The sequence below is a fragment of the Vanacampus margaritifer genome, chromosome 15 (assembly GCF_051991255.1).
Source record: "Vanacampus margaritifer isolate UIUO_Vmar chromosome 15, RoL_Vmar_1.0, whole genome shotgun sequence".
NCBI lineage: Eukaryota > Metazoa > Chordata > Actinopteri > Syngnathiformes > Syngnathidae > Vanacampus > Vanacampus margaritifer.
In genome coordinates, this window is record NC_135446.1 from 6805647 (window position 1) to 6830646 (window position 25000).

General features: G+C 42.9%; 1 protein-coding gene across 6 annotated transcripts in view; it reads left to right on the top strand.

Annotated features, from left to right (window-relative positions):
* foxp2 (forkhead box P2) overlaps nt 1–25000 on the top strand; it is a 112731-nt gene that overhangs the window by 32403 nt on the left and 55328 nt on the right. For 2 of the 6 annotated variants that reach the window (XM_077544785.1, XM_077544787.1), the window contains exon 4: nt 14119–14308. The exons of 1 other annotated variant lie outside the window; for it this stretch is intronic. In XM_077544785.1, coding sequence (XP_077400911.1) covers nt 14129–14308 — 180 coding nt within the window. In that variant the 5' untranslated portion in view covers nt 14119–14128. Of the gene's footprint in view, nt 1–5734; nt 5984–7163; nt 7288–14118; nt 14309–25000 lie in introns of those variants that run through there. 3 more of the 6 variants (XM_077544786.1, XM_077544790.1, XM_077544789.1) reach the window with 3 other exon arrangements.

The window sequence follows — 25000 nt, forward strand, 5'->3', positions numbered from 1 at the left end:
TTATGAGACAGCCCACTTAGACGGGCCAGATGTAGCTGGTCACTTGAGAGGTGCCCATAAACTCCCACGTGCACCCAACTCTGGTGTCAGGAATTAACCCGCGCACCCCTTTTCTTTTCTTGAAGTCTACTTCTTTGTCCGGGGACGAAATCTCACAGCAGTGCAGCTGTGCTGGCTTATTTATCGCCATCACTCCGTCTGTGTCTGCAGCACTTATATCTACTCCTCGTGTCTGGTTGACAGCACAATGAAAACATTTTTATGTGTGTCATTTCAGCGGAAATCCTAAAAAAGTTGAAGGGAGGGTGGCGCAGTTGAGTGGGCTCGGTTCCACACAGTGAATTGCCTCCAGATGTAAATCCTGTAAAAAAAAAAAATTAGCTTTAAATTAGTTGTGAGCGTTTAAAACAGCCAAATAATGAGCTTATTCTTCTTTTGGATTTTTTTTTTTTAATGAATGAATTACTTAGAATATTTTTTTCAGTTCGTGCAGTGTCTGATTTTGCCATGAATGGATTTTTGCGCTGTCAGCAAAACCCCTACAAAAACTGCCACAGCAACTCTAACGCTCAGTTATTTAGTGCCTGTTGATTTATTAACATTATTTTAATGCCTCGCGCATGGAATTCGTTAGCTGCTCTCAAACGCATCGATCTGATGTTGACAGCATGATCACCACGTGCACATGCTTTACAGTGCATTGCTGTGTTGGGAATCACTCCCTATCCGCTACATAGTGCCATGTATAGTGAGTCTGCCATTTTGTAGTACTGCTCAAATGTGTCACAAGTATAAGTTATGCCCTCACTTTATCCCGATTTATCCTTCTTGGAAATTAGTGAACAACCGATGGTTGATAGGAAAGCTATATACTGTAGTTAGCCCGAACATGAGTAGCCCATGGGTCTGTTAAAAATAGTGATGGGACACTATAGCTTTCTAAGAAGAATTAAAACAGAAGAAGGTTAACATTAACTTATTTAAACTTAACATGGTACATCTTTCTTCTGTACCAAATTGTCGCTATGTGAAAAACACTGTCCATTTTTTCCCCATTTTTTATTTTTACATTTTTGGGATGTCTGCATTCAGTTTCATACCAAAAACATTTATTTTTAAAAAATGGGTGGGGGGGGGGGTGGAGGGGGTGGACATAAGGGTTTTTCACATAGCAGTGATGATATGGTTTGTTTAAAATGAAAGTAGTTTGTGTTTAATGGAGAAAAAAATGAAGTTTTACCCCAAAATTTTAAAGAAGGTCATTTTAGAACAAATTTCAACTGTTATTTTTGCTCACCGTTATCATACCGTCATAATCTAATATTGGCCCATGCCCAATTCTGTCATATATTGCATGAAGTATAAGTAGAGCAACATTTCACAGCACAGAAGGGAAAAAAGCGCTCTGTGGCCCCATTTTGGGCCTCTGATTTGATATAAAAAAAAAAAGTGCCAAAGGAGAACAAACAGTCAGAGATCATTTGATGTGCGTTTGCAGGCACAGTCCCATGGTCGCACTCGATGACAAATAAGATGCTTTTCTGCGGTCATGAGAGGTCAGCACGAGGTTGCGGGTACATGCCCGCAAGGAGTTTGCCTGTGAGTGTCAGCCAAATGATCAATACTTTGTAAGTCATACCTCCTTCCTATAATTGGTTGTTTTTCCTCTGGGGTGGCAGTTTAAATCAAAAAGACAAAATGAGGCCAGAAATGCAGATCCCCCCACAAATCATATTATGTACTACTGTCAACAAATATAATAATGCAACAGTAGTGATGTATTTAACGGTGTGCTCGAGTAGTGTACAAAAACATTTTTATTTGGCTGCTGGACTCCATAGTCTACTATAAAAATCTCTATAAAGTGATTAGGAATACCCCCATACCCACACAGGTGGCCAAAAATTTCAATGAAACATTACATTTTGTCATAATTTCATCCAACAGATGCGTAATACTTCTTACGCAGAATCGGCCCAAGGTCTTGTGAGAACAAGTTTTCGTTTAGAATCAGCAGGTGTTGTGCTCTTTTGACTGCCACTGGAGCGTGCTTGCCTTCCATTCAGCTGCATGGCGTGTACTTGTGGGAATGATCATCCCGTCAGAGAAAGCCGCTTTTGCTGTGGCTTCCTCAGACACTACACATCACAAATGGCTCTCGGATTCCGCACCGGGACGGTTTCAGTGCGTGAAACCGCTCTTGTACCTCAGGAAGCAAAACAACGTCGGAAGTCATCTCATTTATGATAATATCTATTACAGTGGAGAAAGGGCGGGATGTTGTCTGCCAAGCTGGAGTCTTTCATCTTATTCCAGTGCACCGTCTAGCAGGTAAACTGCTGTGAGCTTCACTTGCTTATGTAAATTCTCCCAGCTCAGCGGCGTCTTTGATTTCAGCGAGTTCTTTTCATTCAAATCTGCGTTTCAAGAGATGCTTTGTGTATATCCAATTTAACCTCGAGTGTCTGTTGAGCGGTCAGCTTGAACTGTCATGTATTTCTTGCCTGTAATATATACTTTAGTTCCCGCCTGCAGTCTACAGAAAGGCACAGCGGCAGGCTGTGACGGAGTTCCCGCCGAGCGTGAGGGTGTTGATATTCCAGGGTGCAATGAACGTCCAACCTGGTTTATTTTCAATCGGAACCCGAGGCCCGGCCCGGTCAAGGAGTCTTCTCCCAGGAGCTGCTTACTGGCGCTGTTAATATTTAGTCAAGAAAACAGTCTCTCAGGGATGTCCTGTTGGGCTCTGTGCCAAATGGAAGTCACGCTCTCAGTGGAAAGCAGCATCGCTTCTCCTTGTATAATGGCCACATTTCATTTCAAAAAGAATACAGGGCACTTGTTTTGAGTGTGGTCATTTATGTCGACTTCACTCGGGTCCAATAATAACTGCTTTTGCTGTAAACAAAACGGCGGCAAATCAGTCAAAATCCCGCCCCGCTTTCTTCACTTCAGTGCTCTCTTTCTTTTTTCTCCCCTGTGAAATACATATGCAAATATATTTGGATGCTGTCATTATCAGCCACTTAATAGGCATTTCATTAGGGGATTTCTGAATAGGGCAAAGCAAGTTGCCATGGATACGTTGCTGCTTTAAGTACAGTAAATTAAAACGCTGCAGCCTGCCGAGCACTTATATAATCATCACTCCTTAATGGTCTGTGCTCTTGCTCTCTGGCCATAAGCAACATATCATGTGATCAACACTGGCCAGGACTTAAATAGCACTACCCCCTCATTATGCATTATTTGGCTCGGGACTAAGTGGGACCGAAATTGTGCTTTGTGGAACATTCATGTGACAATGAATGAACATGGCTGATGTGTGCTTAGGTTTTTTTTTTTTTCCCGTGTGTCTCTTTGGAAACATTTTGTTATCATTGTGTGCGAGTTGCCAAGGAGCTGTTCAGCATATTTGAACAGACCACTTCAACTACTTTTTTTTTTTTTATGTGCATGAGGGTGGAGACAAATCAGAAGGACACCCCCCCCCTCCCCTCTCACTAAACCCTAAACCAAAGTGTTGGCATTGATGTTGAAATTCACGTCGTTTTCTTTTGTGTTTTCCACAATTTGTGTATGGTGGGTGACCAAGGAGCCCATTAGACCAAACTGGGCTTCGTCTTGCTGTACTATGCCAGCGACTTAATGAGATGACCTCCACATAGTCTTGTTGCTCCTCTTCAGACCTTCATACCTGTACACATGTATCTATATTTTATTTATTTGTACAGTGTCCAGATACGTCCAGTTCGTAATAAGTACAGTTCATCATTGTTCCACAAAACATAAAAGATTGAAGTGATAAAAGCACAGATTGGTTTGCATTATTGTGGTAATGTCATCTGTTGTTGTCGTGAACGCTTGCAAGACCGCAAATCAAAGTGTTTATATTAATTTAATAACTCTAATTGAAGTAGTTAAAAGTTTAGCGGAAGCCTAACAATCTGGAATAATTCTGGTATTATTTGCTGATTCGTTGTATTTTTATAAAAAAAGAATACACAGAAAGAGTACCTTGAAAAAAATAATTCCATATTAAATCTCAATCACAATATTCAGTGTAAAAAAAAAAATGCAATTACTGTAGATTATTTTTCTAAATCAGTCATTCCTAGTTGAGAGTGAACCAATAGCACCCCTGCTGGTTCCAACCAAGTATTGCACTCCATTTTGTGCACTTTGGGAACGGTAAATGGGAGGCATCATCACTGCTGTTGCTCTTGGCGAGCTTTGTAGCCAGCTGCTGCCAAGACCCCCCCTCACTGTACCCACTAACACATGTCTGCACCCGCCACCGTCATGCATTGCTTACCCCTCACCCCATTTTTTTTTTTTTAACTGTCTTTCTCCTCTCCCTATTCCACTGTCACCACATCAAGACGCTGGTGGGCCTGTTTGTCTCTGTTGACCTTGGCAGCAGAAAAGCGCTGGAAGAAGAGACAAAGTGAATAAATAACTGCAGGGAGGAGGCACAATTGTCACAGATCTGTAGAAAGAGGCATAGCATTCCCCTAGTGAAGTCGACGTTTCTCAGGCCAGGAGCCTCTTGTTTGCCTTTTGCAGGGAGGCACTCTGGGTGGATTCATTTAAAAGTGGATGAGCGAGCCTCAAGTTCCGAGATGGAGAAATTGCCGGTATAATGTGCATGCTTAAAGCAATTAGAGTAATTGTTGGCAACCTTTTCCTTCCTTTGTGTCTTTATTTCACACTGCTTGTTTAGCCTTGTTGCCTCGGATGCTGCATTTTTTTCCACCAGCCTTATAATAATAATATCATACGGCTGAAATATGCTGCAGCAGGAGATAATGTGCTGCTCGCAGCCTGTTAAATCATGCCAGGCCACCGCTCAGAGCTGCGAGTTCAAGTGGTCTTTAGCCCGCGTTGGGGGCTGCGTCTTCCCTGAAATAAATCTGTCAGAGTTGCACAGGAAGCCTGTTTAAAAAATAAATAAATAAATAAATAAATAAAAACTGTTCTGTTTTAATTTTGAAAGCTGAAATTTGGGATTATGTGTTGGTTGCGTAGACTGTGCGTATGTTGTTAAAACAAACAAAAAAGAGACATAAGAAATCTCTCAGCGAGCTGGTGGCAGATGGACCGTCTTTCCGCATCTGCTGCGAGCAGACTGGGGGCTTTGTACTCATCTCTCTTGGGGGAGACTGGGGCTTTCTCCTTTTCCAGTAGATTCCTGTCTATCGCAGCAACTAAGAAAAACATCTGTGGCATGCAAGAGGGAGAAGGAGAGAGAAAGAGACAGAAAACAGCAGGAGAATGAGTATGAATTAGAAAAAAATTTGCCCAAAATGTTCCTTCTTATCATTTGTTATGGTAGTTACTTTTTCTGAGGTCAGCTTTTTGCAGAGTATCTGGATCCTATCATCGTAAGATAAATGTACATCCTTGTTTTCCTTGACAGTAGATGCTTTGTTTTGTGCTATTTGGACGTGATAGCATATCAGTGTCAGGGTTCATTGTGAGGAAAAAAGTAAAAGAGCCGTCAATGACCCCCCTCCCGTAAAAAAAAAAAAACCTTCCTATATACCCACTCACACCCCCCGTCGACCCAAACGTACACAATTCCTTTGCCAACTCCCCCCACCCCCTCCCTACCCCTTCCTCACTGCGCCTCCCCCCTTTCCCCCCGCCACACGATCAAGCCGCCGGTTTTGTGTACTATTGGTCCTCGGGCGTCAAAACAATCCAGCGGGGCTGCCTGACTTGTTTTAATTAGGCGGCACTCAAACGGCAACTGTCTCTCCGACGTGACCAGGCAGAGGTGCGCCGCTCTCCGTCCGCTTGTACTGTAAATACCCCACCGATGATGCTCCTCAGCTTCTTTCTTCTACTTTTTTGTTAGTACTTTTCCTGCTGGCTTTTTTCTCCCTCTGCACTTCATTTTTGATGCTTCCAGGCATCTGAGCCCCGACAAATGTTTCCCTACCAGGGAGAGTGGATTTCTCTGGCTCTCTTGTCTTAAAAGGTAAGGTCACAGCCTCTCTATCCTTCTCCGCTCAAGTGTGATCTTGTGCAGGATGCGTCACGGCAAGCGGCGCTTTGTGGTCGCGAGGATGTCGGTCGCCCGAGCGCGCCTTGGCTAATTGTTTCCAGAGCGGCCCCTCACTCATCATTCACACACGACACGCTAGAGGAGAAAGACGACACATACCTCCGCCAACAAATCAAAGCAGTTTGGGGTGTCCTCCAGCCGGGTTTTGGAGAGGCGAGCTGTGCGCCGCTCCGCCTGTGGATGCGTGTGTGCACAATGAGCCGCAGTGAGAGAGTGTGCCATTAGAGCGAGAGAGAGTTGCGAGAGGGACGGGAGAGCCACCGACCGACCCCCATGCACACACTTTGGATTTTCTCACTCTTAAAACTGCTGGGTAAAAAACAACCCAATTTGGGTCAAAAATTGGACCTAAACACTAACTAACTGGGGTCAATTTGACCCAATTTTCTGGTTCATGTAGAGAACATCCAATTTTTTGTACAAAAGTTTTGACCTAGCAATTCATTAGAAAAAAAAGAAGTACATTTTGTCACAAATATGTAAATAAATGAATAATAAAATAATGATAATAAAAAATATAAAAATTTAAATATAATGTAAAAAGTAATAATAATAATGAATTAAAATAATAAATAATCTGTGTTGAACTTCCACTCATACAGGAAGTGATAACTTGATAGCAAAATTGTGAATGTGATGTATTTCATCAGCGATGTACATAAAAATGATAATCTAATTATTTCCAAGTGAGGCGAGAGAAAGAAGCCAGCGTCATAAATTTCCATTTCACACACACACACACACTTGCTCCCCCCCCCCCCCCCTCAAATCCAGCATCATGTCCTGATTGGGTTGGGGGGCCTGGTTGGTAATTGCCCCGGTGACAACTGGAAATGATGGAATGATTGCCAGGAGAGAAGTCTACTGCTGTTTTTTTTTTCTAATGGGGCAATGGTGATTTGCATGAATGGCATATTGGTGGTGAGCTGGCAAGAGCGAGAGAGAGAGAAAGTGGGGCGGGGGCTGGTTTGTGGTGGGTGGGTGTGCATGTGTGGCGGTGGTGCTCGTGGAAGGGTGGGGGGGGCGTTAGTGGTGGTGGGGGGTGGTTGTGGGGCTTGGAGCTGGCTTGTTTATGATGCCATCTCCCCCCCATAAACACGGTTGGAGTGATGACACAGATAGTGTTGCCTCTCCACACGCGGTGACACCGCTCGACTCGCTTTCGAGCCCTCGGCGGCGGCGGCGGAGGCGACACCTCTGCTCTCCTCACTTTGAAGGTAAAAAAAAAAAAGTCATGCATCCATTCATCCATCTATTCACCCCTCACTGATCCATCCATCCATCAATCTGCTGTCATCAACCATCAACTCCTTCCTTTTATTGCCGTTGTCAACTTTACTGCCGGCTGTGTAACTTTGCTCTACTGCTTAATTAGTTGTGATGAATTGCCCCGTGTGTGTGAGTGTATATGCATGTAGACTTTGTAATTGTGCTAATTTCTGCTGCTGAGGTAGTTGAGGGGAGGAGGGGGGTGGTCACTTCCAGATGCGTTAGCTGCTACTTTTAATTCAACAAGACAATTAAAGGGCACACACACACACACACACACACACACACACACACATATACATGACCCTAGTGCAATATTAATCACATGCAGATGTGTGTTTAGCATGGACGAAGAAAATAAACAAACTCTTGAGGAGCAGATGTTTAGTCTGGAGAGGTCACTAGACTGATCACGGCTGAAGCGCTAATTATTGTTATCAAAGACAAGTGTTGGATAATTTGTTGACTTAAATATTGATGAGGCCGAGCGTGGGCACGCTATTGGGCGAGCGTGGGCACGCACGCTATTAACATTTCATCCAGCTTTGTGCAGGAATGTGAAAAGGGGCTCCTCTTCATAATTTAATACCCTAATGCATAATGAGCTATGTGATTAGTTCACATGGAGAATTGGCCAAAGTCTATTTTGAAGGCAGATAATTTACATTGTTCTCCAGAGTCTGTCCTGTAATAGCTTCTGGAGCGCAATAAAATTAAATGCTACACATTTGGAGTCACAAATCCCCCTGGTGATATTCACTTTTCTCCTGCTGTGTTCATTTGCTTCAAAATATAGATTGGGAATTATTCAACTAGCGCACATGTTTACCACCGTGTTTTATTTTGCATGCACACCGGCCAATTAACAGCGTTCATTAGCCGAGCTGCCATATTTGTTTTGAAAGTTGAGCCAATCACTTTGTTATGTTAATTGTGATGTAATTTAATTTGAGTTGCCGTAATGATGATGCCGCTATTATCTACATAAATGATGCAGTTAAGTAGCACGGGCCTCATTTGCATGTGCTTGTTGAAAGGGGGGGAGGCTGTGAGTGGGGGGGGGGGTGTTGGCGGCAAAAAGAGTCTGCTCCTGAATCACTCCCGCTTTTATTTTGGGCACTCCTGGCCTGTCGGCTCGTTATTGACAGTAAAAAAATAAACAAAAAATTTAAAAAAGGCCTTGGAAGGAACAATACTGTATAGAAAAAAATGATCATTTAAATAACACACTTCTTTCCCCTGCTTTTAATATGTTCATTCATTGTGTCGCTGTGTATTTGTTTTTTGCAACAAAAAAACCCAAACAATTTGTTAATTCCGACAGGAGCAAGGGTGATGTGTCTCCCCTGAGCAGTTCTAAAGTCCCCAGCCGAGCATGAAAGAAGTGTGACTAAGCCAGTGTTAAGTCGAGGAATGCCCGTGTCCCATTTGGATGTGACTTTTTGCTTTGCAAAGATCAGCCGACCCCACCCCCCATCCTGAAGCCCCTCCTGCCCCCCCCCTTTTTATGCCCCTAATTGCTTACATAAATCTTATCAGCTATGAATGAGGAGTGTTGCGGTGTTGTCAAGCGCAATCTTCGCCCTTATTTACCAATTCATTAAGATCTATCGATGCAGGACTGCTGAGGGGGAATGACGACATCAATCAGAGGTGGGGGACATAATGGCCCTAATCAAGCAGAAATAACTGGAACCGTCACAATGAGATATGTCTCAAGCCGGCTGTGTCCCGCGTGTGTGTGAGTGCGTCCGGCCGAGCCGCGAAGCTGCAGCAGCGACGGCGGCGGCCAGCCCTCGTTGTCTCCCACTCGCGGCAGCCGTCACCAGTTTTGCGTAAAAGTCCGTCCCGTCTGAAAGCAGCTCGGTTTTTCTTTCTAGTTGGAGTTGCACAGCGCCAGTGGAATACTCGCAAGCGTGCAGGACTTTTAAATGGAAGTCGGCGGCTCTGGTGCGCCTCCTCTACTCTTGCTAAAGATGATTGGACCAGACAATGAGGGCTCCCCCCACTCCTACCCCCCTTTTTATAGGTCAATTAGCCCTGATTAGGTGGGCCGACTTAATTAATGCAATTGGCAAATATGCAAATGAGAGCTGACTGATGGGCTTTCGTCACTTGTCTAGCTCGCCCCCACTACGTCGGTGGCAGGGATGTCTGTAAATGATACGGGACGACCTCTTTGCCTTAAGAAAGCATATTTAAGAAAATTCCATCGCTTTGCCTTTCGGACTCCTTTTTTTTTATGTAGTAGTAGTAGTAGTAATTGAATAGCAAGTATACAATAGCAGTTAAAAGAAAAAAATAATCGACCTCATTGTGTTCTATCTTTACACACTCCCCTTGTCTTTTCTTCCCACAAACACACACTGTCAGTCCATTCATGGACACCGTGGCAAAGAAGTCGGCCTTTTATCTTATTCCGTCTCATCTCCTTATTGTAAATAGGAGAATTAAGTTGGAAGCAGTCTTGCCTGAATGTCTGCTATCACGGCGCTACAATTTCTTGCCGGCTCAAATTAAGAATTGAAACACGACGGCGGGTTTTGTCGGGCTCATTGGACAGCAGATAACCACGTTTTGATGCTGTTGCTTTGAATCATGTTAATCCCGGGAAAAGTCCATTATTCATATTCATCTCTTTTCATTTGGCCCTTTTTCTGATTTTGTAAATATGATTTCCTCACGCCTCCCCCTTCACACCTTTTTTATTGTCAATCTAAAGCACTTTTGTAATTCTCTATCTGAGAGCAGAAACCATTAATATACACAGGTTTATAAGAAGTAGTCATTAATGCTCTTTTATGGTGGCCCCGTCGTGCCAAAAAGGAAGCTTTTAAGGCACGGCATCCTGGCGTGCCTGACTTCATCTGGGGGTTTGTTGCTTTTCCACACCAGCTTCAAGCTGCTGCTGCTCTTGTAAAAAGTCAGAATACAAGTCTACATAGGATCATTATGTAGGATTTGTTCAAGGCATCAATTTACAACTGATTTTTGATTTGTAGATTTAATACATCATTGCAACTTTTTTCCCCATCCGCTCATATGTGGCGTTTTGATTTATTAGCCAATCTCAAGTATTGAATATAGACGCATTTTACCCTTGCCTAGTTACTACTTTATTTGGTATGCGTACTAACTTATGGCAATGATGAATTAATTTCACTCAAGCACAGAATCTGTGCTTATTTGAAATGGTGACCATATCTCCATTTGATGAGAGCACTGTGAGGAGCCATCAGAGTGTGAAATGTAATTTCTATTATATTCCTTATTATTTTGGGGGGCGAAAAGAAAAGAAATATCCCGTCAAGCACCTGGAATGTGAAGCGATAAGGAACGGACGTCTGGGATCACATATTTACCGGTCATTTCTCCTCTTCTCCCATAATGAAAACATTTTTTTGTAAGCGAAGCGATGCATACAAAATGAGGCTTGAAGATAGAGACGCGGTGACAATGAATTGCCCGAACCCGTGTCAGGCTTGTTGTGCATTAACGGGAGCATATGAGTGTGTGTATTGGCCGTGTGTGTGTGTGTGTGTGTGTGTGTGTGTGTGTGTGTGTGTGTGCGTGTGTGTGTGTGTGTGTGTGTGTGTGTGTGTGTGTGTAATTCGCCAGTCGACAGCAGACAGCTGTGCGTGCCTGCTGGATGGATGGCCGGTGTCATAGTGTGTGTTTACCGCACATGATAGAGCGGCAGACAGGCCAGGTAATGAGGCAACATTAAGGGCTTTTAGAGCCCGCAAACAAAGATGGAGGAGCGCTTCTTTCACCTTTAACGCTGAATTCGCTGCCTTCGTGTGTATCGTGGCACTTCTTGGAAGAGAGCTCGGCGCAGTCCTTGGACCGACGGATTTCCCTACAGATTCCATACCAACATCATCGAGAGATGTTTGTTCAAGGCGGTATAGCAAAGTGTGGATGTACAAGGAATGCAAAAAAAAAGAAGAAGAAAGAAATAGTTGTCTCGTACCCGCCAAGTTGTTTGGGAAAGTTCTCCGCATGAAATGCTGGACAAGAGTCAATTTTCGAGATGTTTTGGTCACTTTTCGAGATGTTTTTATAATTTCGCCATCCGAGGTCAAGAGTTCAGGATGTGTGGTTAGGGTTAGGGTTAGGGTTAGGGATAGACCAATTGTCGACCGGGACGATTATCGGCATGTATAGTATGTGACTGAGTGACGAATGCTTGGGAACGTAGCAAACTTTGGGTTTTCATCAGGGTTCGTCAAAGCGTGCAAAGATGTTCGCAGACAGTTTTTAATTGTCGCAAAGAAATTTTCAACATGGTCATGCAGTTTTTTTACTCTCTGCAAACATCTGTACAACCTTTACGAAAACCCTGCTTTATATTTATGTTTTTTTTTTTTTTATTCTCTTATCTTTATGAACTCTGAGAACTCCATGCACTTTTTGTTTTTGTTATAAATTCAAACCAAATGAAGTGAGTGTTTTTTTTTAGCAGTTCAAATATGTTTAAACTTTAGGGAGCTATTTACTCTTTTAGTTTTTTTTTTTTTTAGCATATGACATAGTGATGACCCTCCTTTTACAATTTAAAAACACATTTGACTATTCTTAATATGTTTAAAATGAAAAGAATCACTTCCAACATGTTGAAAATTTGAAGAGTTGTTTTAACAGACGTGCTTAATGACATCTCAATAAAGTTAAGCTTTTTAATTTTGACACTAATATTTTCTGTTTTGCTGCAAAATAAATATCAGTTCTATTGACTACTAATAATCGCTGTGCTTGTGTGTGTGCGTGTGTGCGTGAGACATCGCATCAGCCCTCCTCCTCCTCAGCCGTAGCTGGCCATCCCGCTCATCATTGCAGCTTGGCTGTGTTTCTAATTGACACTTTAATTGGCAGATTTGAATGCTGCCTTTTAGCTGGTTAATTAATTTATCTCACCGCTGTCATTAAGGTTAAAGCACCATCTGATCTTTGCGAATACGCTTTGCATACATCTGCATTATCATGACGCCAAATGTGTTTTTGTTATTTTGGACGTGGCGTCCTTTGCGCTGTTTTTACATCTTGCTGGCTTTTACTTCTTTGTCTCAGTTTTTTTAGCAGTCGGACAAGAAGAAGAAAAAAAAGCAGCGATGCAGGTTCCATTAGAATGTTCATAAAATTGTAGTAAAGGCAATCAGACAGTCTTTCTCTGAATATTTTAAACATCAGCCATGTAAAATTTATGCCTAATTTGAATACTTATTAGCCGGCTGATCTCGGCCGCAGCCTTGAGTTTCTTAGTCCGAGATTCATCTCCGGATTGGATGTCACATTGTGCCAGTCTTGCACCCCGCCCCCCCTTTCCCCCCTCTGTCTCCCTCTTCTCTGCACCCCCCCTCACACCCATTGCGTCTTTCTTCCCTCCATCGGTGGTGAGCGGCGGCGACGTGTTAAACAGGGGCCTGTTTGTTCACAAGCGGGCCTCTTCCCTGTTTGCTTGTGTCCCAGGCAGCTGTCGCCCTGCTCTGTGTAACAGCTCAGCCCTGTTTGTTCTTTTCCGCCCGGATCCTGTTTATCCTGGCTGTGGACATCCTTTAAGACCTGTCCTCTATCAGCCTCTCGTCAAACACACACACACACACACACACACACACACGAAAGGACATTTGCACAACGCCATTAAAAGCGAATTTACTAGGCTAGAGAAGATCACGACACGAGCATTAGCAGCACTCATTCCTCTTTTGTTTGCTTTCATCAGTGGCTCAATTCTGACTACACTTTTATTTGGAACTGAAGAGAACTCAAATAAACAACACAACAGTTTTAATTATTTGAGATGTACATTTTTATGGTGGGTTGTAATTGTGCAAATATTTCTTTGCATTTTTCCATTGAGTGTTGAGTGATGTCCTCTGCCCCTGCGAAGGTAGCAAGCATGAAATGCAAGAGGGAAAATGATAAAACATTTATTACGAGAGAGAGAGCGAGAGAGGAGCTAATATACATAATTTATGCTGTTTTTAGCACAATCATTAATGATAGTCGTGATAAATTCATTTCCCTTTCTTTCTCTCCTTGCTTTTCAAATAGATGCAGATATAATTCATTCAAAAATCTCATCTTAATTTGATTATTTCTTAAAATGTGTTTACGTCGTCTGATGTGTCTCGTGAATTTTATTTTGTGTTCTGAGACGAGGTTTGATGAAAGAAGATTTGGGCTAATATTTGGCAAAAGTAGTCCGCGCGTTGTGATTTGGCCCCGCCTCCTCCCTGCTGCCAAATTGTAATTGGACATGATGAGCTTTTGCGTCATTAGACCACTTCACTCTTTGACAAGCCACACTTAAAAAAATAAAAAACCCTGCAGAGTCAAGATGGAAAATATTTTCCGAGTGCCTGTCATAAAGATGGTAGCAAGAAATGATGTGTGTTTTAATCGTCACATAATTGTCTCAGCATGTGTTTGTCTTTATTTTCACAAATGATGCAGGACTTTTATTTAGTGTGGCGATGGCAGTATTGATGCAACTTCTTCAATCTTTCATTTATGCCTGCATTTTAAGCACATTTAGTTGCCCCCGCTCCCTTGTCAAATAGAACCAGGACGTGCATCTCTTTGTACTGCTTCATTTACACAATGAATGCATAATTGCGCCTCCTGCATCGCCCCCTCCTCCCTCTTCTTTAAATGCTTTAATTTGGAGAGGGGGGCTGTGGATAATGGCTGCATTAAAATATATAGGATGCAGGGGGGGTGGACTGGTAGAATTGTAAGAAGAAGAGCCCTAACCGGTGCCTCTTAATCACTTCTAGGTTTTAAATCATGATGATGCAGGAGTCGGCCACAGAGACAATAAGCAACAGTTCAATGAGTCAAAATGGAATGAGCACCCTAAGCAGCAGCCAATTAGAGGCTGGCAGTAGAGATGGGAGATCAAGCGCTGGTGACACGAGCAGCAGCGAAGTAAGCACAGTCGAGCTGCTGCATCTGCAACAACAGCAGGTAAGTTGTGTTTCTTCCCCGCTCGCTCGTCCGCCCGCCCGCCCGCCCGCCCGCTCACTCATTCACTCTCCCTCCTTTTTACCCCCTCTCCATCACGCTCCTCTTCTCTGTAAGGCACCCGCACATCTACATGCTTTTTGGGTTTCTTTAACACGCATTTGTGTGAGTTTTGGTGGCATCCTCAGGCCGGTAGTTTGATTCCGTTTTCCCTGATTGCTTTTTGGAATTTGTAGGGTTTTAAGGAGCTTTTGTGTGTGTTTGTACGTGGGTTGGAGTGGTGTGTGTGTGTGTGTGTGTGTGTGTGTGTGTGTGCGTGTGTGTGTCATTGCAGCGCAGCGTCCACCAGAGGGCCTCCTGCCTCGGCACTGGCTCAGAGAGACGGCAAGCAGCAGTGACACTTTTAACCATGACTTAGTTCATGCATGCACAAACCATATATATATATATATATATATATATATATATATATATATATATATATATATATATATATATATATATATATATATATATATATATATATATATATATATATTAGAGGTGTCAATTGATCAATTAATCCATAACCATTTTGATAATCGATTAATCATTTCAAGCCTTTGTTTCACTTTGAGATAATTGAAATAGTTGAAATCCGATGACATCATAAGCTTTTTGTGTTGAATCAAATTAAAACTCAAACTTTTACTTAGGATAACAGTAATCAACATGTCAACTATTTTCTGATGCTGTGGACCAAAAGAGGAACTGAATCAATTACAAAAGTAATGATTATTTACAACCATAGCATGAATGACCTGTAATGTCAAAAACTTAGTCCTGAAGCAGCTTCAGAAGTGTGTATCAAACTGGTAGCCCTTTGCTTTAATCAGTAACCAAGAAGTAGCTCTCAATTTGAAAAACATTGGCGAGTACAACATCTCTCCCTCTCACGTGATCTGGCTTCGTTGTTGCTTATTTGGTTTTGTCTAATTGAACAATATCAAATAAAAATGAGCCGTCGGTTAACAAACGGTAATCATAATTGACTATAAAATAATTGATAGATTAAAAAATAAATGAAAAAAATTAATTATATATATGTATATATATATATATAATATATATTCGTGCTCTTGGGCTTATTTCTTACTAATTGGTTGCACCTCATTTTCCATTTTCACTTCCTTTAACTATTCTGAATTGTCTACCAGAGCAAGTTGAGAGTGCCTGAACTATCGGCGTGTGTGTGTTTTGGGGCATTTTTGAAAGTCAGGCGCCAGGGGAGTAAAAGAGTCAAGTGTCTCTTTTGTCTCTTCATGGTGAATGATGGCTTTGACAGATCGCCAAAAGAGCAGCGGGAGATGCGGTTGGGGGCATGGGGATTGAGGGGCAATGCCGTGGGTTTGGTCGTCGTGTGTCCTCTTTTGGTTTGCTGCTCATTTTCATACAAGTTGTGTGTAAATATGTGTGTGTGTGTATGTTGTTGGAAGCAGCTGAAGCCCCATGGTGGTGTATGTTTGCAGGGTGGTGGGGGTCAGTCCAGCAAAATGAAGCATGTCCTGCAGGCCCCCCTCACTCCCACCCGTGACATACCCGACCGGCCTCACCCCATCCTCCATGCTTGCTGCAGCACCCAGCAGCCATGCTGGTGGCCGCAAGTCGTCATTTATCACCACACTGCTACTCTTTCCGTACATACACCTGATTGAGGTCAAGCAAACTTGGAGTAACAAATGTTGTTCATCACTAAGAGAGCAAAAGGACACAAATGGCTTTAAATGTCTATTTAAGTCCCAGCATTAGATAGACTGTTGTTACGGTGTGTGCGTGTGTGTGACAGTGAGAAAAAAAAGAAAAAAGAGAGGCGAGGCCTTCTTCCGAGCCAGAAACCGACACATTGAAATGAGCAGTCCAGCTAACAGGTCTCTGGAGGCTTTTTAAAATCTTCACATACGCTCGGCACAACGAGGTCCAGCGCTCCAGACAAAAGACGGAGGCGTCCTCGTGCATTTGCTTGCATTCTTTCCTTGCAAGTGAGTGAATGACAGCTGGCATGCAACCGTTCAACTGTTTGCCGGGAAGGGAAAAAAACAAAAAACATCCATGAGTCTGTTTTCAAGAAAGGCTGTTGGCTGTAATTTTCCTCCCAGATTTGCCGTGACATTGAGTGGTCCGGTGGGTATAGGAAGCTGCACTCTCTCATCACGCTGCTGGAGGGATGATTAATAATAAGCACTGATGAATTCTCCCCACCCCTGTCCCTCTGGGTTGTGCCATTACCTTGCAGCTTCCCAAATACCACCTGCAGCTATAATTAGAAAAGCAGCATCTTAAGGTCTCTTGCCTTAGATTGGACATTGTAGGACACAGATCACCAAGATTGAAGATTTAGCATTTGTATCATCCCGACTAAGAATCAATATAGTTTAGTGAATATCTCTCTGACAAAGTCATTCAAAATAGAGAATTGCCGTGGAATTTTCAATACCATTTTTATCTTGGATCTCGGTATAGTATGCGCTAATCTAGTCATCTTTTGTATTTGACATTAAAGAAAAAGCCTCGTTATCTATGGATCTGAGTAATAAGCAGTGTGTCCGCAATCGAATTTGCCGCCACTAATTTCTGCCGGGGGTTTCACCACCCGCCTCCCCCAAAGGTTGCCTAAATAGAGCTAATTTGATTTCAGATCAGCGATTAGATTCCTACTTTATCTGATTGCAATTTGCCAGCCGCGGAAATGCATTGACGCAAATGATGAATGTTGCTCGGCACTAATTGCCACGCGTAGCGATCGCTATAAAAGCATGAAAAAAAAATGCAATAATGTAATCCTGAACAGCGATCGATTCATCATTGAGCGTCCAGGTTGTCATAATGCAGCCCTGTATGAATATGCGAGCATTGATCTTTAAATTTGGACATCAAGATGAAGAGGCTGTTAGTTGATTATCTTGCTAATCAGAATTGATGAGCCAATACTGCCCCCTCCTCGGAACGGCCTGCACTTATTGATATTCAAAGCTCAATCTGGGTCCTGGCCTATATTGTGGTCAGTCATTTGAGGCGAAGGCCGACTTAACAGCTGGTAGAACAATCCCCAACGATGCTTGTTTACCAATCATCTGCTTGACAAACAAGCGCTACGTTCCGATGATAACGATGGCGGCGTTTTGACATCAGTTCCAACCACAGCTCTGCTTCCAGACTACCTTTGTTGCTCCATGAGCACTGAGGCAATGGTCCAAGTTGGCGGTGACAGCAATTAACCTGCCTTCCAAGCTGTTTAGCTAGCGGGAAACGGTCAGGATGAGGAATTTTGACAGCAGGTGACGGCTAATTTGCCGGGTTTTGGGGGCAAATTCAAACCTGCCCCCAAATGTAAAGTAATTGAGTGTGTGCCACTCACCATGTATCTTCTTACAAGATTTTATTTATTTTTTTTGTAGGGTAAATTTGGAAAAAACTGCTGACTTGCATTGTTTAACTATTGTCACCTCTCACAAATAAGCCTCAAGCATCGTTTCCTTTCTGCCCTTCACCTACCTTTCTTTCTCTTTCTCTTTTTACCCCAACACACACACAAGATGCAAATCTGTGCTTTGCCCTTGAGCATAATTTAAAGGCCTAATCACCCAGACTGTCCCCTTTGGATGCAAAAGGAAAGGAAAGGCATGGGGGGAGGCTGGCGTCTCATTTGCACCCTTACACAAAGAAGCTCATTAGGTTTATCTTTAAGGCCTGAGATTGCCTCACTCGACTGTGTAAATAAGACACCATTGGCCCTGGCTTTGGTGCATCAATCAGCTCTCAGGACAGGAGAAAGACGACCACCTGAAATATGTTCCATTTCATAAACGTGTGGCTTCAGAAGCACTGAATAGCAAGCGGCATACGTCTTTGTAAAATTATTGCCCCGGTCAGTGAAAAGACAGCTTCCGTGTCCGACTTATTTACAATGGACGCCATCCTTCTTTCTCTTCCAAGGCGAGCTATCGGCAGACGGTCCCCACAGGATGGTACATACAGGCCGGTGACATATATATATGTAGGTTCCCCCTCTGCGATGACACTAAAGATATACTATGTGAATGACAGCAGGGCTACTGTTTGCACGCCCTTCCCCAGACAAAACACAGCTTTATTCTATTATCTATATAGATGCCACCATTTCCTCCTCCTGTAGCGCTGTCTCCTTTTATTCTCCGGCTTCTTCCAACCTGGCCTGTCCATCTCACTTTAAGGCACATTACACGTGGCCTCCTGAAATTTACAGTGGCGCTCTCCCAGTAACTCCATTTCGCGCCGGAGTCTCTCGAGAGCGTGGCGAAATGTCAGGCGTCGAGGCTTGAAAGGGAGACGAGGAGAAAAGAGAGAGAGGGAGGATAGCGATGGAAGAATAGAGAAAAGGGCATTAAAAGCGAGAGAGACGAGTGAAATCTGCTGGAAATAAACACTTGTGGGCATTTTATGCTCAAGCAGTCAGGAACTGCTGCAAAGTAGCAGGTACGGGAAGCAGAGGTGCAGTCAATATCATTTAATCATGAATATCACTCGAGATGGGCATTTTTGTATTGAATGGACTGGTCACTGGATTGTTGTAGCAACTAAGGCAAAACAGAATACAATTTTGGCTCTGAAGAAGACCTTACCATCAGATAGGCAAAGTATAGCAGGAGTTCACAAGATTAGGGAAGACATTTGCCTATTAAAATACTGTTTATTGTTCATTTTTCCCATTTCTCCATCCATACTTATGGTGGGGATGTAACAAAAAAAAACACTTACAATCTCAAAATCGATCTTGATTTAAAAAGCTGCATAAAATTGAATCGTTCCACTTTAAAATAATCTACGGAGATACGTATCAAATCGTCTTTTATTGGAGAGATATATCTTTGAAGGAATTGTCAAGTTCATTCAAAGAACTCATCTTGAGTGAATCGTACCATATGACATCAAATAGTAATCCCACTGAATCCAACTGAATTGAGTCACTCCACTTTAGAATAAACAGTCATTCAATTGTATTACAACCCATGTATCAAGAATCATATGTAATGTCGAGAGACAGTGAGTGAGTGAATGAGGGAGAGAGGGGAGGGAGTGAATTTATAGCCTAATGACTACAAGCATTTTTGTCTTGTCTATTGAGTGCATTTGGTTAGGATTGGGATATTTGTAAGCAGATGCTAAATCATATTCTTTTTTTCTTTTCTTTAACCCCGAGGAAACCCAAGTGAACCTACCTGTAGGTTGAAAGACAATAGCAAATGCAGTAATTGAATCCCAGCAGGATACGTTGGACTTGGAGTCATTAGTCTGCGTCCACTGCCGAGATTGTTTTGTATGCAGAACACCGGCCATATGAAACACTGTGTTTATAACACAACTGGATGTCAACACAATCCAAAAATGGCTTTTGTATCACGCTACGAATTTCTAGTTAATTGCGTTTCTTTCTCGTTTCTCCTGTGTTAGGCGGTTGACAAATGAACTCGGCCAGGGTTAACCACTTGCGTGTAAATAAAAGGCAGCCATCCAGCGGTCACACACTGCGGCCCGATAGGCCTTCCGCCAACCTGCACGCCGGGCGGGATCAATGGTCACTTCACAACTCATTTCCTTTTACGCCTCTCTAACTGCCCTGTTTTAGCGCTGGGAAATAAATGGCCACTGGATCTATAAGTCCACTCACACAACCACGTACTCTGAAGGGACTGAGCCAATAGTCTGAGCTCAATACCCTCCACAATAATTTATTTGCCCGGGTGCTGAATGGACGATCATCTTTTGTGGCGCAGCAATCGAAAACAGGCATTCTGTCATTGTTTGTTGCCACTCCCCTCTTGTTGGCTTAAACCCAGTACCAGTCGTTAATATGGCAGGATGGAGTGTTATTGTCACACACAGCCTGGATATATACATGTCTTTGTACCTGAAGTGGCGTAAACACACATCTTGTGTTGCATATGATGCGTAGCTGCTTACTTTTCTCTAAATGATTCTCTTCCTCACACCCCCCACCCTACACCCCATACACACCCCGAGTGGCTTACAGTCATTTGATAGGCCACGGCACCACTATCCATTTAACAGAGCTTAAAAAATCCTACATATGCATATGGTGGGGTGTCTTAAGCTGACAAGCAAAAGACGGGATTTGCTAGAAGGCAGCTTTGGAGTGTTGTGAATTTAACAAGCATGTCTAGTATTACAGTTCCTCTCCGCTTTAGCCATGAATAGTAACAAATCAGCCTCCGAAACGCTTGCCCGACGGTTTGTTGTGTATACCCCGCAAGCCTCCCACCTCTCGTCTCCTGCTCCTCTAACAAATATTAAAATGACTTCAAATCTTGCTAAGAAGGCGACTTGCAAGGAGTGGGAGCATCATTAATGACATTGGTGTCCTCTTTATCTACCGCGCCCAGGATCTCGACTAACAGATTCCAGGTATCAAGGTTTTTTTTTTTTTTTTTTTTTACTTGTTAACACTTTCTGCTCCTCAGATTACCTTCATCCCTGACCCATTTCTTGAATAGATAAAGAGCTCTCTGCCATCTCCCAAGATGTTTGTACTTGTAATACGACCAGGCTGCTCCTTTTTTTTTTTTTTTGTATTGCTTCTGAACGTTGTGTGTGTGTGTATCTATACATATGGAGGAGAGGAGGCAGAGGCTCTCATACAAATGCAGTAAATAAGAGCCACGCCGCGGGGAATTGAAGGCTACGAAAGCGACTGACTGACGTGTTACTTAGCGTCGGCTTTGGCTTTCCTCGCTGAAGGTTGGAATAATAGCGGCCATTTTTGTAATGCGCAACGTTTTTATCCATATGTCAGCTCTATTTACGTAAATCGGCTCTCCCAGAGCAATTGCATTCCCAATGTTCTTGTTGTTTCTTTTCCCCCCTCAATGAAATAGAATAAGATCTATCCTAGTCTTGGTATCATTCACCAAATCGGTGCCTGATGTTCTCCTTCCAACAGTACGGCATTCCTCATCAATTCTGAGCCACTGCTTATTTACCCACGTAGGAACACGTTAACGGGCCTCAACTGATCAGCAATGGCACTGCGAGGCTTGCTTGTTCCGCCCCAGTAAAAGCGAGCATATGCAGAAAGGCGCTTTGTGGGGGCTTGGGCCGCACTTCAAGCTTGACTAGACACTAAGCTGATACCGAGTCTGCGCTGCCGAATCCCTCCCAGATTTGATTGTCTCCGCATGTGCATTGTTATCAGAGGTTTACATGATAAATATACATTAGCTCCGTGGAGCTATGCTATGCATGCTATTGTTTTTGCGATATTGTTAGCCATACGTTCACCTCGTTGGAGTTCATCATTCAAATCAGTGTAATAAATTTGATTTATAGTTAGGGAGGCCAGATTTCCAAAATTAAAAACCAGGCACTACAATTGCACTTAAAATCAAATGTACAATCAATTCTTACGAGGAACTATTTATATCAAATTTAATCACTAGTCAATCTGGTGACCGGTGGTTGTGTATTAATAGCTAATGCTAAATTATAACTTGGTTGACAGTTCAGCAGTGCTAAACAAGACAATGCACTCAACATCAAATTTGTGGCAATGTAGTTACCCCCGGAAAAATGTGTATGACCTGCAACTTGAGTTGACATGCCGCTGTTCTAATTTTAGTACATCAGATAAATTATAAAATCTTTCCATGTGCTCATGTTCTATTTATTGCTTTTTGGTGCATTGAATGAGTGCGTGAGTGGTCATTGAACGCACCGTGAGTCGCAAAACCCTGTTTATAAAATAAAAAATCAAGTGTTGTTCTTCGTGTCTTTAAAAGAAAATAAATGTGCCGCCAGAAACACTCAGCTTGCGTTTAGTCTGACTACATTTCCACGGACGCAGAAAGTAGTTCTAGTTCCAGTATGACATGAATAGTAATAGTAAATAGGAACAAATTTAACAGTTAAATTCCTTTTTAATTGGTTTATCCTATGAATCGCTTTGACAATTGTGTGGTTTATTGACATGTACACAGGCCAACCAGTTGGCTTGTTGACTGGAAAAAGCGAGACGCCCGAATGGGAACTCCGTAAAAGTGGGACAAAAACACGGGCCTGGTGAAATCAGCCAGAACTTGGGACGCAAGGCTCAGATCGGGACTGTCTCGATTAAGCTCAGATATCTGCTCACCCTGTTTATAGGAAAACTTAGTCAAAGTGTAGGCCTACTTGCTTGTTTCTGTTCCCATATCAGAATTTCAGCATAAAATAATTTTTCCTACTATAGGAATTAGGGTTGTTTCAGACCAACAAAAAATGATTATCAGACTTCTGAGTGAAGTATTGTTCATACTACTTTCAACCAGTGGTTTTACTTCTTAATGTAATTGTTCTGTCCTTGCATGGGGTGCTATGATGGAGTGATCATGCTTTTGGCACATTCATCAAAGCTCAAGAAGTGGGGGATAAAAGAAAAAAATCAAAAAAGAAGCCTGTTCCTTGCACAGTGTGCAACCGAGTGATACATTTTCTTGTTAGGAGAAATTACATCCACTAACTTGAGCTACTTCAGCATGAAATTGAAAAAGAAGCATTTCTTGCAAATTTCCATTCTTGATTCAATGAAAGATGTAGATTAGCCCTTTGGAAAAGGGCGGCGAATGGGGATGGAACAAGAGAAGTGGGACTGCTCGCTGTTGCTTGTTCTCACAAGCGTGATATAGCAAGCTTTTGGGAACTGCTGTTTATGACTCAGTCAGTCTGGCGGCACATGAAAGCACTTGAGCTATAGTTTGATGTATTCCCACACCTATGCATTGCTACATTTTCATCACAGAGCCCTAAAAAAAAAAAATCTATCCACTCCTCGTCACACTCCGTACCCACGACGGCTCCTTTTGTCCCCGTCTCCATTGCACCTTTAACACATGCATGCACCGATGATGGATAGACGTTGGGCGTCAGAGTGGAAGGCAGATAAGTGTATCTTCTACGGCTCACTTAAAGGTCAAATGCACGCCGTTGTAATTGGAATATCCACGAGACGACCAGCCAGGTATGATAGAAAGAAGTAGATTGGGAAAATATTAGAAATTTGATTAGCTAGCGGGAGAATGAGTATGGGCCTACGGCTTTCTTGGAAAATAAACACAACCATCAGTACTTCCCAGTTGACCAGCCTGATTCAGTTTGCGAGGTCGTCCTCAGTTTAAGGTCAGACAACTCTCTAATCGACCCTCAAATTGGGTGACACTTTACACCTGCCACTTAACCCGAGCTCTGCAGGACCAGACAGACTCTTAGTATTGACCCTCGAGTAGTCCTTGCCACGCAACAAAACCACTTTGGGTCTTCCAAAGATGTGAGATGGCGCTCTAATGCCAAGTAAAATGACAGTTTCTGGTATATTGGTACCACTGCTTGCCTCTGGACATTATTTAAACTTTTTGTGTTGAGTTCTTCAAGTTACTACATCTACCCTGAGATTGTTCTGTTAATAAAACTCCAAATGGCTTCAATATTTGGCTAAATCTCTCAAATTTAAAACTGTGGGTATATATCAAGCCCTCGATGTAGCGCTGAGATAGCTTCCTTATCAAATAGTCGGTGTACCATTTCAAATGGCTGCCTTCCGATCCTAAAATTATCTCCAAATAAACCACGTCTGGTCTGACGGCATCATCTCAAATTGTGCGCCTTCAAAAAGAGTAACATTTGTATAAAAGAGAGCAACACTTGACCTTACACACTCGCTGTCCATCACTCACTCGCACACACACTCTATTCTCCCCTGGTCTCTATTTTACTCTTTGTGATAGCACATTGTGGAAGCTCTCAGCTGTCAGGGCCTTGGAAAGGACTTTCCCTAAGAGCAGCCGCAGATAAAGAGCAGTGCTGAAAAGGTTTGCTGTCACCTTATCTGAAGGAATAGCGATAGAGCCCAGGTGAAAGGAAAGACTTTTGCTAAAGCCACCTGCAGAGAACCGACAGGAAATGTGGGTGAAGAAAAAATAGGATTTCATAATCCGTGAAGCAATGAAGAATTATGAAGAACTCCAAACTTGCTTCAACACTTACGTATGTACGTTGTTTCATACGCCCGGTGGCCACATGAGCATTACCTGCAGACGGGCAAAGTAGACCCTTGTTTTGCGGTGAAAAATGAAGTATGAGGCTTCGCGGCGGCGCTCCGCCCCCGCCTATACAGTCCTTTGCTTTCTTCCCGGTGTTTGGAGCGAGCAAATTCATCTTGTCAATCCTCCCGGGAGGGTGTAGCTATGCTGCTCTGTTTACTGTGGCAGAAAGTTAATATAAATTTTCATCAGTGGGGGAAGTTTACACATATGATTCTATTTGTCCTTCATTATTAGCACCTGAGTCTGGGGCCTGGGTAGGCATAATTGTCTACAGACGCAGGCCAAATAGATGCAAGGCAAAGGCAAATAAGCACAGCCCAAAATAATTTGATGCTTGTGTGTTACAATCCTCCACCCAAGGAATTCTTAATCTAGAGAATCAATAAACAAGCAGCAGCAGAGAGGGGCAGAGAAGATGAGAGGAAGAAATGAATGAGGTGATATAGGGGGGAGGTGAGCGGGGAGGAAGTTGAGGACTCAAAGTGCAATAGCGAGGCAGGGGAACGACCGGTTACCCGCAGACATACCATATGTTTATTTTTCACTCGGACATCTTTTAAATGAATCCTTGTTGTTCACTGTGGATTAA